Source organism: Lepidothrix coronata, unplaced genomic scaffold, assembly GCF_001604755.1.
Source record: "Lepidothrix coronata isolate B3197 unplaced genomic scaffold, Lepidothrix_coronata-1.0 Scaffold0, whole genome shotgun sequence".
Lineage (NCBI taxonomy): Eukaryota > Metazoa > Chordata > Aves > Passeriformes > Pipridae > Lepidothrix > Lepidothrix coronata.
Window position 1 is genome coordinate 11,528,953 of NW_016690180.1, and position 13,665 is coordinate 11,542,617.

At 39.5% G+C, this 13,665-nt stretch overlaps 1 protein-coding gene across 3 annotated transcripts in view; it reads right to left on the minus strand.

The window, feature by feature from the left end:
- Positions 1–2,795: 2,795 nt before the first annotated feature.
- The window catches only part of CUNH4orf19 (chromosome unknown C4orf19 homolog), a 44,010-nt gene continuing 33,140 nt past the window's right edge, over positions 2,796–13,665 (minus strand). For all 3 annotated transcript variants that reach the window (XM_017828443.1, XM_017828356.1, XM_017828276.1), the window contains 2 exons: positions 6,372–6,419; positions 2,796–5,294 (listed from right to left, as the gene is read on the minus strand). In XM_017828443.1, coding sequence (XP_017683932.1) covers positions 4,349–5,294; positions 6,372–6,403 — 978 coding nt within the window. In that variant the 5' untranslated portion in view covers positions 6,404–6,419 and the 3' untranslated portion in view covers positions 2,796–4,348. The remainder of the gene's footprint in view (positions 5,295–6,371; positions 6,420–13,665) is intronic.

Below are 13,665 nucleotides of genomic sequence, written 5' to 3' on the forward strand. Positions count from 1 at the left end.
AAATTTTATCAACAGAATTTTTTAGAAATAAATTAGTTTTTAATGTAGAATGACTTTGGTAAATTTACTTCCTTGTGTATTTAGCATATAAAAGAAGTTTTCCTACAATTAATTTTGAAATGATGCTCTTGTGCAACTTAGATGAATTCCATTTTCGTCTACATGCAGGGAGAGATACTGCAATTCAAGAAAAATAATCTATTAAGATTAATTATTTCAATGTAATTAAAATGTACAATATAGGCATTTGAATAAATATTTGAAACACTATATACATAGACCTTAATAAATGTTGAGATATTCTATTCTCATTTAGAAAAATGAGATACATTGGCAAGAATTAATCTTTTGGAAAATTAAATCACATTTAGGAAATTGAAACTACAAATACAGCATAAGGTCAAGATTAACCTTTTTTTTAATTTCTAAATCAATGTTTCTTGTTTCACCCTTCAAACGGTGATTAAAAAAATGGTATTTTACTTAATAAAATCTGAAGTATCTTTTAGAAAATAACAGACTTTCTATTTCTGGATTTTAATTTTTAATGGGAAGTCGCCACGGCAACGCTTGCCCAGCCAATTGCCTTTGTTCTTTAAAAAGGAAGGAAAAAAAAATCTTTGTGGCATGTATCTATTTCCAGGTTCCTGCTTTCTTGTTAGAATTTTGTTTGCTGAACTGAAGAATACTGCAGTATCAATTTTTGGGTTCTTCTCTTGCTATGTTTTCCCTAGGAAATAACTTTCTTGAGTTGGGTGGATTGGTCTGTCATTCACTCCTGTTGTCATATGTGGCATCTCTGCAGTGATGTGAAACTTTTTTTGATAATTCAGAGTTGACCTCCCGCTAAATGAGAAGGTGCTAAACTTAATCTTACTCAATGTCTCTTTGCTTATATATGAAAGATTACAAATTCCCATTAAGCTGTGTTACGAGCTTTGGAGAATAACAAGTAAACCATGAGCTTCCAAGGTGCAAAATCTCATAGAAATACCAGATCTCATAATAGTTTCCCATCCTATTGCCTGTTCTTTATTGCTACATATGTCTTCACACTCACCCATATAGAATTACATCAAGTAAAGAAACATTAAAAATAGATACTGGCCAATCAGCTTACTCATTAATTCCTTTTGTATCAAAGGAAGACTGAAACATTTAAGCTCTTCTTCATAAGTGAGCCCTCTGAATATAAGAAACATAATTGATTGGTAACTGAAGTTAGTGTTTGGATGTCTTACAAAGCTGTGGAGTTTTTGAGGGAAGTCTTAAAATACAGTTTACTCTTGCTTCTAGTAATTTTTTTCCCTGTAACTTCCTCTGTTTTCTCAAGATACTTAATTTTACTCTCACAACTGCCTGAGCAAAATGGATTCTCTAAGCTGGCAGTGTTTGTGTTTCTTTGCATCAATATCTGATGGAATTGAATGAGATTTGGTTCTCATATAATTACTTAAAATCTTTTTTTTATGCAGGAAATTGTGTGTGGCATTTAAAAATTTGTTTCTGAAATAATTGATTGTTTCACATTTATTGTGAAAATTATTCTGCAGTCTGAAAAAATGGCTAGGAGCTCCTGATGCTGCTGTGGCATGATAGAATTGAAAGGATACAAACACATAAGTATAAAATCCATATAATTTTTTTTTCTAATTTAAAAACTGCACTAGGCTTTTTCAGATAGCGAATAAGAGAAGTCTGAGTATTGGTGTTACCTCATAGGTTTGTTTTATGGAAGCTTTCCGTGTGATGCAGGTTTCAGGTATGCATATGCCTAATTTTTTTTTCTTTTTTTTTAAGAGAAGCATTGACCAGTTATTTCCAATGCAGCAAATATGCTTGTTCTACACTGGGTTTTGCCTCATATGTTTATGACAATGAGAACTTGGGCTGCAAGGATTGTGATGTCTGTGGCTCAGCTGCTCTCTTGCAGAGGGTTTCAGCCTAGTGGCCTGTGATTGCAGGCAGGTATCCTTGGAAGGGTTGCTTGGTTTGGATTGTCTGGGCTGGGTCTGACCAGGGACTCTCCTCTAATATGTTTTAATCCTGACGAGCAAGGTGAGAAACTTGCTGCGATTTGCATTTGAAGTTCAGGTTGGAGCTCAGGTTAGAAAAATTTGATTGAGTGGATATTGAAGGATTGGGTAAGTGTTGTGGGTGTTTGTTGCATTTCTTTTTTTAACTTTTTTTTATGTAATTTTTTTTTTCGTGGTTTGTGCCATGGTGTAGCAGGGGCTGGAGGCTCCTTGGGGCTGGGATGTGGGGAGCAGTGGAGGCTCCCCCGGGACAGCAGGCCTGGATGCCATAGCCAGAGTCTGTCCTGCCACCCCAGCCAGGGTGTGGGGCAGCCGCAGGCAGCAGGGCAGCCCCATCCCAGGCATCTCTGGCAGGGCCTGTGGCCAGGCTGGGCAGGGCTACGGGGAGCTGGGGCAGGGTCTGGCCCCCATGGGGGCTGACATGGAGCCCTGGGCAGGGCAGGGAGAGCCCTGGGTTGGTGGGCAGGGACAGTCAGGCCTGGGAATACCCTCAGGGCCCTCACGATACAGACAGGCATATGTGGTGTTCTGTCATAATCACAACTAGTAATACACAGTGTGCCAGTAGTTCACTGGCATTTGATATTGTAGTAATCTTTGAAAGGCAAATGTGTACATAAAACTTGTATCCATTTATGAAAATGCTTAGAAGGATCTGTTAAATTAGGAAAGTGGTAGAGAAATCAACAGTACTACAGTACTTTAAAAACATATAAAGCTTTTTTATTTTACAGATACAATATTGTGACTCTTGTCCGTAGCTGAATATAGTTCTCTTGAAGCTGAGACTTTAGGTTGTTTTAATTGCTCCTAGGGTTATCGTTAATGTTTTGAGAAATTGAAATACTGACTTAGTCTTGCACTTTAAAACAATTTGCATTTAAATGAAATAATTTAAATATCTACACATTACTGAAAACCCACCTCCTAATATTCTGATCCTTATGTATGTTAATGGTTAGACTAGGATTCAGCATATACTGTAGTCAAATACATAGTTGGTGCTTTTTGTGTATCTAATGAGGGCTATATCTTATAGTACTTCTTTAATGTAATTTTTGTATTCAGAAAATGCATAAAGTACAAAAGCCACCAGATTATTTTTTATATGATTAAAAAATTTATTTGGAGTTTATAACAGTAACTTGATAACCATAAAATTTCAGTATAAAATGTCAAGCACTTTCTATTTCAACCATATTTTTTCTGAATTGGCAGCACCAAATTGATCTCTATCTCCTTTTTCCCCCACAAGGAATGCAACCCCTTCAGGAATGCAGCTATTTTCAGGGCTTATGCTTAGTTCAACTTGGAAGCTTGATCCTTTTTTCTGCTGTAAGTTTCAGGACTACAGCAGAGCCATGGAGGAGTCCACATTGGCCCTTGTTGTTTGTACATAAACAAAACACATCTTACTGGGCATATTTGAAACATAAACTGTTTGAAAACTGTATTGCTAAGACAACTGATGTGTGCCTGGAAGATTTAGTGGAGTTGAGAGGTTTCAGGATGTAGTTCTACTACAGTTTTAATCTATCCAAACTGGTAGGGACTGAATTTTCATCCCTCTCCAGCACCTCTGATATTGTGTGTACAATTCTTATGTGAGCTGTTTCAGCTCATAAAACCAATAGAAAGTTACCTATTCACTTGGATTTGGCTAGACTTCTGCAGTTTTAAGGAACTGAAGCAGCAACATGAAGTTGAGGGGAGATGTAAGGGGAGAGATGAGGTTATCGTCCTAATGCCTGCTGCACATGCATGGGCTTAGATTTAATCAATAATGGAACCATAGCCACAGTGAAGTCCAAGCAAAGCTGCCATCTTGATTTCACACTTCCGTAGATCATAGAACTTTGGCTCATTTATATATATAATTTTTTTTGTGCTGCTGATGAAAATCTGTGGTTTCTAACTTCATGGCTTCAGTAGTTGTTTTAAATAATGGAAATTTTCTGAACCTGGAGCCTCCAGTGTGCGTAGACCCTCATGAGGGTCAAAACCAAAGGAAACATTTGCATGAGTCCAGGTGAGGTGGGTATACAGCAGAATATTCTGTGTGGAAGAAATGATGCTTTGCCGTCCTGGTTGGCTCCACAGAGAAGAGTATTACCAGCCAAGGGAGCATTTTTGTACCTTGGGCAGTGGAAATTAAAAGGCTGTATAAAACAGCTGAAGAGACAGAGGTTTAAGTACCAACTCCTTTTATATATGCTGTTCATAACAGCTCTCCATGTGTGCTGTACATGTGTTCATATAGATCCAGAAATAAAATCTGGATCTTACCTAGTGTATTAGGATAAAACCTTCATCTAGTACTCGTCATCATCTTCCAGGTCTTCCCCTGCAGTTGCAGCTTCCAGTGCAGCCAGAGCTGCTGCGACTTCTGCATCTTCCTCCTCAGTTTCTCCGTTGATGTCTTTATGGTTGGGGTGTGTGAGTGCCTGTGTGACTTTGGTAACAGCCACTGCAGTGATACCACCAGTAATGCCCTCACTCAAATTTGCAGAGTCAGTTTCAAAAGGTTCAGCACTGCTCTCCTTCACAGGCAAAGATGGGGTTACACAAAGGTCCTGGTTCTCTATTGCTGAAGGACCAGTGTTTTGGTCTGAATGTGCACAGTGGACTGAAAAGCTGTCTTTTCCAACACAGTTCCCAGTTTGATTGCCATTTTGAGGGTAGTCAATATCTGGCAGTTGTATGGCATTGTTTTGTGTCCCCAGTATTGAGTTTCCTTTGAGAAAGATGCTGTCTTGTGCAGACTGGGAGTCTGAAATACTGTTAGACACATCGCAGGCTGCTTTCCTCTGACTTCCTGTCTCTAGGTCAGGTTCTTGTGCAGACCTGTTTGATATGGTGTAAAAGTCTCTGTTGCTGGTTGAAGAAGCCTCTGACTGGCTGCAGGTTCCCTTTTCACTGGCTTCTTTCATCAGGTTTGTGTTGGGATTGAGTGTGGAGTGCCCTTCAGCACAGGAGTTGCCACCATTGACTGCAACATCAAGCTTTGCAGCACACTTCACAAGGCCATCCTCTTGAAAATTGTTGCCTCCATGATTCCAGAGAGTTTCTTTTGTACTATTTAATGGATTTTTATTTTCCGTCCTATTTAGCTCATTCTTCTGAAGTTCATTTTTGTGTTCTTCATTTTCACTGTTCTCTTTGAATTTGAATTTATTGCTGCCTTGTTCATTGTGTTTATAGTTGTCTACTTCATGGATGTGTCCAGGTGATTGTACTTCTTCTGGATCAAAAATATAGCTGGAGTAAGGAAAATTTGTAGAGGAAATATTACTTATGATGTTAATCAATATAATTAGTAAGAAAGATTAAGTTTCATTTTTAACTTGAAGGTATTGAGGAACTAGAGTCACTAAACTTTACCTCAGGTCCTGAGAATGAGCTAAACCGAATGCAAATGCTGAACTGTGCTGTCAGCTGCTGTCTCCTGGGACTGATCATAACTAGCCCCTGTAGTGAGATTCACCAGGAACATAAGCAGGATGTTGGAGAACTGTGTGCTGGCTGTTGCTTGTTTCCAGCTTTATTTTTTGTTTCCTCTGGGGAGTTCATTAGCCAATGAGTAGTCATTGCATGGATTGTTAATTAGTATGTCCTCATGTAGTAGCTAAAATATCTCTGTTTTTTGCTGCTGTTCTTCCTTCAAATCTGTTCTCCTTTTCTCTTTTTTTTTTTCCCCCTTCTGATTTATTTTCTTCCTCTTGCTCTACGTTTTCCTTGACTTATCTCTTTCAGGGCCTCTCTCTTTTCTTTATCTCCCCTCTTTCTCTCATAGCACCATTTCCCCACCCCACTTCCTTACCTGTTCTACAGAAGTGACCAAGGGAAGGAGTAGCCCCCAAGTGGGGATGAAATGTGGTCTTTATCAAACTAGCGAAGCTTCCTCTCTAGGGAGACTTTTAATATGGGAATAATTCCCACAACTGACTACATTTAAAAGCTATGATGGAAGCAAGGAACTATAGTTCATTTTCATTGCTTAGGAGAGAGTGAGATCTGACAAAGTCTGTGCTCCTTGTTCTACTGAATTGAGGGAAGCTCATGCTACCTAAATGAGAAATAGCTTTACTAAAGAAGAGTTTTCAATGTCACACAATTTACTTTGTGGGATAGGAATTATAAAAAGGGACCATAATTACAGTAAACAAAAAGGACATTTGGAGGGAATCAGTATGCCTATGCTTGAAGATACTGTAAACTTTGAGAAAACTCCAACCTTTTAAATAGACTGATTTAAGCAACAGGTGTAGAGGAGCACAGTGACATGGTTTCATGCTTTTCTTTTATTCAGTCTAAGCAACTCTTGTTCTATTGTACCTTTGAATCATTTTGCAGCACCTGCACCCCATCTGGATTTTCTTTAATCTGAAAAGAGAGAGGGAAGGCAAGGGAGAGAGGGAGTGAGTGAAGCATTATGAAATTAATGTATGAGCAGTTGCATTGAAAATTATGCTCATGTTTAGAAGGTTTTTATTAGCTAAAAAGAAAGATGTCTATGCAAGAATGGATGCGGTACAGTTCAAGATCTTTCCAGGTTCCTGTCTTGCATTGACAATGGCCTTTAACTGGGGAAATATCTGGGGAGGAATTTAACAACTCTGAGAGAGTAGTGTTCTCCCAGAATTATTTCCTAAGCAATTTTATGATTTGGAGAATTCTAAGTCAGCGCAGTGGGTGTGGGGGTTCTTGTTGGTGTTTTGGGTTTTTTTTGTTTGTTTGCTTTTTGTGAGTTTTTATTGGGGTTTTTTTGATTGGTTGGTTCTTTTTCTTTTCCAGTACTTTTTCATTTGGCAGCTATTGGTGAAATTCTCTTCCATTTGTCCAGTTATTTTCTGAAACAGTAAACTGCTAGCATCTACCACATCCTTTACTCAGTCATTTCACAGACCAACCTTGCCTGTGTGAAGAATCACCTGCTTTTGTTTGACTTGAACCTGGTTCTTACTAGCAGTATTTGGTGCCTTCTAGTTCTTCTTCACGTGATCCGACCATCATGTCCTATTGTCACTATAGAACAGGTCCTGTACTGCCCCTTCAGTTCAGATACACAGTCTAAAGAATCCTTATCTATTTAAATGTTAACCATGGTGATATAATTTCATGTCTATAAATTGTCCTTGTGTTCTCTAAGTCTTTTGCATTTCAACATCCTTTCCAAATGATGCATGGGAACCACAAATGCAGATTTCTCAAGGTGTTTGGAACCACAGATTTATTCTTTCCTAATATCTCCTTGTCTCCATTCACTTCTGTGACAGCTACTGAGCGTTTTTGTGGAACTATCTCTTAGTGAGGCACAGACAAATTCCTGGGATTGGCATTTTATTATATGCAATGTGTTGCACCTGCATTTTACTACAGTGAATTCCAGAGTTTGACTAGAACTAGCAGACTGTTTTGCTACATATCTGTATATTGCATGCACTGTGTGTATGTCATTGCCTGACTCAGTGAGATGCTAAGAACTATCTATTATACGCTTCTTATGCCAATGTCTTTTATTATGGGAAGAAATGTTTTGCTAGTATGGACCCTTGAGAACTTTTCTGTTCTAAACCTAAACTGAAGTCCTAGATCAGAATATTCAAAAATCCTAAAGTCCCCAGTACTCTTTGTGAGTTGGGGCTATCTTATATCAAATTAATCAAGTCAAGACAGATTGTTTAATATGTTTTGTCCATCAATATTCAGGCTCTTTCTTTTTCTCTCGAGATGCTCTACAACCTTGCATACTTTTGCCATTGCCTAAGGACAGCTGCTCACTTCCCGTCAAAGAGAAACTGATGATGCAAGATCAGGATGTTTTCTGGAGTCATTTATTCACAAAACATTCAAGGAAAGTAGTATTGATTTATTCTTGCCAGGCATGGCCTGATCTGCACACCAGCGATTATGCTAGCAGAAATGTAAATCAAAACTCTCCTTTTTTTTCATCCCCCTAAAATCTGACTGCCTTTTTGCACTGAACTAAATACCTGATGTAGGCCTCTCATTCCTGCAGCCTCTAAGGGCCTATAGTCATTCAGCAGCAGGTTTTAGCTAGGGTATAACTGCTCTTATACTTTTTGTCTTTGTCTGCATGTGAACTTCTGGAGAAGAAATTTCGATCAGGAGTAACCAGCTTGATGTAGCTCAGTGCTTGTTGGGATGGCTTGTAAGCCAGCTGCTTTGCTTCCTCTGTCTTGGTCCTGCTTCTCTCCTTGAAATGCAGTCTCCCTTCCACATCTCTGCTAATCTTGTACTATGTTCTCATCCCTCAACACCACCAAAGCAGGAATTCTGATACAGCATTTTTCATCTGAAGAGGATGCAATAACTGGCGAGATGATTGAGTGTACTTACCCTCCTTATGTGCAGTTGCTCTACATTACAAAGGTGTTTGGACGGGTTTGACTAGATATGGGGCTTATTTAGTCTGGCTGGTATAGCCATCTATTCCAGCCAAAGGGGAATTCTTAATACAATTTGCTTTGATCGTGTTAAAAACTGGATTAGCTGTAGCTCTTCTTTAGGTTAAGGCTGGTTTGAAGCTAATACAGTTGAGCTAAGCCCTGTGTGGAAACTTGTTCTGGTTTGATTGACATCTTGAGTTTTAGCTTAAACCTGCTTATAAACTGAAAGAAATAAAAACTGCATAAAGTTGGCCAGCTGTTGATAGACTCAAGCTTCAGGTCTTAGTGGCTGGCAGATTACCACGTGTTAGATAAGTCACTGTGATCTCTGTTCATGGGAAAGACAATGTAACTTGGCTTATTTTAAGCCTCTTTCTCTAGTCTCTACCAAGCCCTATCCTTCCTGTGGGCTAAGAGTATGCAAATATTATCGTGATTTACCAGAGATGAAATAACTTCAATTGCTGTCAGTTGCTGTGTGAACCCACTGAAATGCCCTTGTCTTGGCTTTAAAGTTTATGGGTTTGTATGGTGACCAGTACAATAGATGTTGCTTCTAGCTGAGAGTGGGCACTTCAAGTCAGGCTGCTTCTGTTTAAACTTTTATCAGATAGATTTCCTACTCAGGACTTTTATTTATAAATTCTGTGGTGTTTTTTTTTTTTTAAGCACAAAATCTTGCTGATAGGTTTTAAGCATTGAGAAGTGCTAATTGCTGGCTTTTATTCTGTTGTAGAGACACTTGAAATATAAAGTAATTATACATTGATATTACTATTTTAGTTTCCATAGAAAGCACTTTCCTTTTTTTTTTTTTTTTAATACAGCTACTGTGGGAAATATCTCTGGAGCTATTGCATTAAGCTTTTCCACTGATTAGATACAACTGGATCTGCCCTCCGGCATGAATAAACTATTACATATGGAAAATAATGTATATTGTATTATCTTATAAATTATTTCACATCCCTGAAATAGGAATATGGTTTTACAATGTCACTGTCTGAACACTGACTTGTTTTTTTTTTCCCTTGCCCTTTTCTTTCATTTATAATAATCTTTCAAATCAAGCTGGAAAATAATTCTGGGAAACAGTTGCTTTTATAGGATGAAAAGGCATGCTTTAGTCCTACTTACCTTGTTTTAGGTACCTAGCTCTAAAGACTTGTGTATTGTGTGATGTTCATAGTTCCATTAATGGAAAAACTACTGTCTGGAGCAATTTGAATCAGGCATGTGCTACAGACTTGAAACAAAAGAGGATTAGAGACTTCACGCAATGGATAATGGTATGTTAACTGATACTGAGTTTAGAAACATTGCATCCTTGTAAGATGTTTATTCTGTTAGATAAGATGTGCTGCTAAATTGATTAGATAGTTTCAGATAAACATGATGTGGAATGCTCCCTTGAAGAACACTCTGGGGGCTAGTTCCACACCCCTCCCCCCCCCCAAAAAAAAAAGAAAAAGGCTGCCTGTCTAAAGTGGCAGTAAAATGCTTGGACTTAACATTTAGATTCAGATCAAAACTGCCATTAATCCTAGACAACTTTGTGTATGTTTTCCCCAGCCACCCTAGCAGCCATTTGCAAAAGATAGTCTAGATATAATGTCCTTGCAATGTATTAGATGAGTGTTCACACAGAGACCAAGAAGACCTGATGTTATGAAAGACTTTCTTCCTTTGAAGGAATATGATACAGAAGGGCAACCATTTTAAAAAGAGTTGGATAAAATTGTATTATGGAGGGAAACAGTAATTGAGTAGAGCAGGAGTAGAGTAATTGAGTAGAGTAATTTGAGTAGAGCAGGATATGAATCCCATCAGTAAAACAAATGCTAAAAAGGGGGAGGTTGTTAAATACATTTATGGTGGCACTTGCGAAGAAAATAATCTTTTCTTTAAAGTGTGAGACCATGGTGAAGATAACAAGAATAATGTCTGACTCCAAAACCGCAACCTTGCATTTCAAGCCACTATGTGCTTTAAGAGAAGTCTGCCTTGCTTTATCAGATTTGAGAAACACAAGGTATCTGATTTTCAATCATGTAATAACATAGCTTGTATTGTCTGTTTAAACTGTGGCTGTGTAATGAGTAAACAAAAGGCAAATTAGATAATGTCATGAAAATGGTAGAAGAAATATTTTTGAGACATAAAAATGGTTTGGCACCGTTTTCAATATTCTTGGGAGTTTACATGGAAACAGAAAAGGGTCAGTATTATTTTTGCTCATGGTGTATTTTTAATTCTATCTTGATTTTTATTTTTAGATTCTTTTTAAACACCTCCAGTAGCAGAGGCAGAAAGCTGAGGGAAGAGCATATTAAAATAGCTTTTTCTAGTAGATCTCAAACTGATAAACTCTGACTTTGGGTCATTCTTTTTAAGCCAGTTGGGTTTTTTTAGTTTGTTTGATGTTTTCCTACCACACTCTGATGCTTCTGTTTTTGCTTAGCTTTTCCCTCTCCTCCATCCTTTCTAGATTACCAAGTAAGGAGTTTTTTCCTACATGTATGTTATCTGGACTGCTGAACCTGAATGATGTATCCCCCAGGGGCCTGAGACATCTCTTTCTGATGCCTTTTCCACCTTTCAGACTTGATCCTGCCAGTGTCTTCCCCATCAGTTTTCCGTGTTTTGCAGCAATTTTAAAATTGCTTAGTGAAACCTTTGCATTTTAAGGTTACTGACCGTAGCTACCAATCTCTCTGCAATGGATAGAAGCCCTTGCTCATGAAGATTAAGTCTGGCTGCTTCACTAGTAACACAAACACAATTTACTTGGTATTTTTTTTGTTAATGAGGTCTTACCTAGATGCCAAATGCTAACCAGCCAGGAGACATATGCACAGAAGCAAATGTGGGAAGAGAGTGTGTTTGCAGGGAAATATGTGGAGAAGAAATATAAAGAATGTGGGGTGGGAATAACCTTAGAGAGCTCTAGCACTTGAGGAGCTTCTCCTAATGGGAGGTGCATTTTGCCTTCTGTGCTAAGTAGGTGTTCACACCTCTCAGAAAATTTCAGATGCTGTCATCAGCATATGCCAAGGTGCAAGAAAGGGTCAGACGTGCCTAGGTTGTAGGGAAGTGCAGTGTCCCTGCTAATAGCAGGGGGTTGGACTAAATGACCTTTAAAGGTCACTTCTAACCCAAACGATTCTGTGAATCTATGTGTTACTGAGGTGTGGAGGCAGAGAAATAGTTGATCTGAATCGCAGATAATATAAAAGAGGCACAAAAAGATTGTGGGAGGGCTAGTACAGATGAGAAGAATTATATTTAGAAATTTAGAAAACTGGTAAACATACAGTAGAAAAAAATACCAGCCTGTAGTAGAGGGAGAGAGAGAATAACGAAAAAGCTTGTAAAAGAAGAAAGAGCAGGAACGTAACTTAGCCACACACTGTGTAGGCTAATCACTGCTACTGAACGAATATAATCTGTATGAACTGTCTCACTTAACTTGAAGTACAGATAACACTTCAAATCTTGTGGGGTTTTTTTCTGACCTTAGTCACTATTCTGAGACCAGAGGGGCTCCAAAAAGAGAGAGAGAGAGAGAAGAGGGGAGGTTGAGGCGAAACCCAAAACATCCTGGGCCCAGAATTGTCTGAACAACCCGATCTAGTTGAAGATGTCCCTGCTGATTGCAGGGGCCTTGGCTAGATGACCTTTAAAGGTCTCTTCCAACCCAAACTATTGCAGATGACACCGAGTTGCAGATGACACCAAGTTGTGGGGTAGTGTTGATCTGCTAGAAGGCAGGAGAGCTCTTCAGAGGGACCTGGACAAGCTGGAGAGATGGTCTGATTCCAGCGGGATGAGGTTCAACAAGGCCAAGTGCCAGGTCCTGCACTTTGGCCACAACAACCCCCTGCAGCGCTACAGGCTGGGGACAGAGTGGCTGGAGAGCAGCCAGGCAGAAACGGACCTGGGAGTTTGGATTGACAGGAAGCTGAACATGAGCCAGCAGTGTGCCCAGGTGGCCAAGAAGGCCAATGGCATCCTGGCCTGGATCAGGAACAGTGTTGCCAGCAGGACCAGGGAAGTGATTCTTCCCCTGTACTCAGCAGTGGTGAGGCCACACCTGGAGTACTGTGTCGAGTTCTGGGCCCCTCAGTTCAGGAAGGACATTGAGGTGCTGGAGCAGGTCCAGAGAAGAGCAACGAGACTGGTGAAGGGACTGGAGCACAAATCCCATGAGGAGAGGCTGAGGGGGCTGGGGTTGTTTAGCTTGGAGAAGAGGAGGCTCAGGGGAGACCTCATCACTCTCTCCAGCTCCCTGCAAGGAGGTTGTAGCCAGGTGGGGGTCGGTCTCTTCTCCCAGGCAACCAGCAGTAGGACAAGAGGGCACAATCTTAAACTCTGCAAGGGGAGGTTTAGGTTGGATATTAGGAAGAAATTTTTACAGAGAGAGTAATCAGACATTGGAATGGGCTGCCCAGGGAGATGGTGGATTCACCATCCCTGGAGGTTTTTAAGAGGAGACTGGATGTGGCACTTAGTGCCATGGCCTAGTAACCACAGCAGTGTTGGATCAAGGGTTGGATTTGATGATCTCAGAGGTTTTTTCTAACCTGGCTGATTCTATGATTCTATTATGGCCTGTAGGGACTAACACCACGAATAAAAGCCTTTTTTTTTTTTCTTTCTGACAACAGAACATTTCTGAAAACCAATTCCTTTTCTCAAAAACTCCAAATCAGTTTTACTGATGTACCTGAAAGTTGCAGCTCATTTGGGCTGGAACAGTTGCATTTTAGCATGTAGGTGGGAACTGAAAAAACTGTGAAAATTCAAGTGGTTGTCTGATCCTTTTTGTTGAGTCTCTAGTGTCTGTGACAACTCATGTCTTAGTGTGCTTGTTATGGGAGCAAAAATTTGATAACAAATCTGTGCTTCTACCTGCATTCAGATCAGTACTTAAAGCTGGGCTGAAATCTATCTACTTCCATTTTTCCTGACTGAATCTTAATCTGGAAATTTGTTTTAAATGTGCTTCACAGAAAAGCTGAATTGACATATAAAATCTAAAATATGCGAACTAACCCGAGGAAATACTGTAATATGCTCCCTTATAGGAAGGGGATCCCACTTCATGGACCATTTTCGTGTGTCTGTTTTTCTCTAGCTGAATTGACTTCAGTCTTTTTGTTCACACTTTCTTAAAATGCAGCACTGAGGTGTTGTTTCTGTGCTTCAGCCGTCTTGCA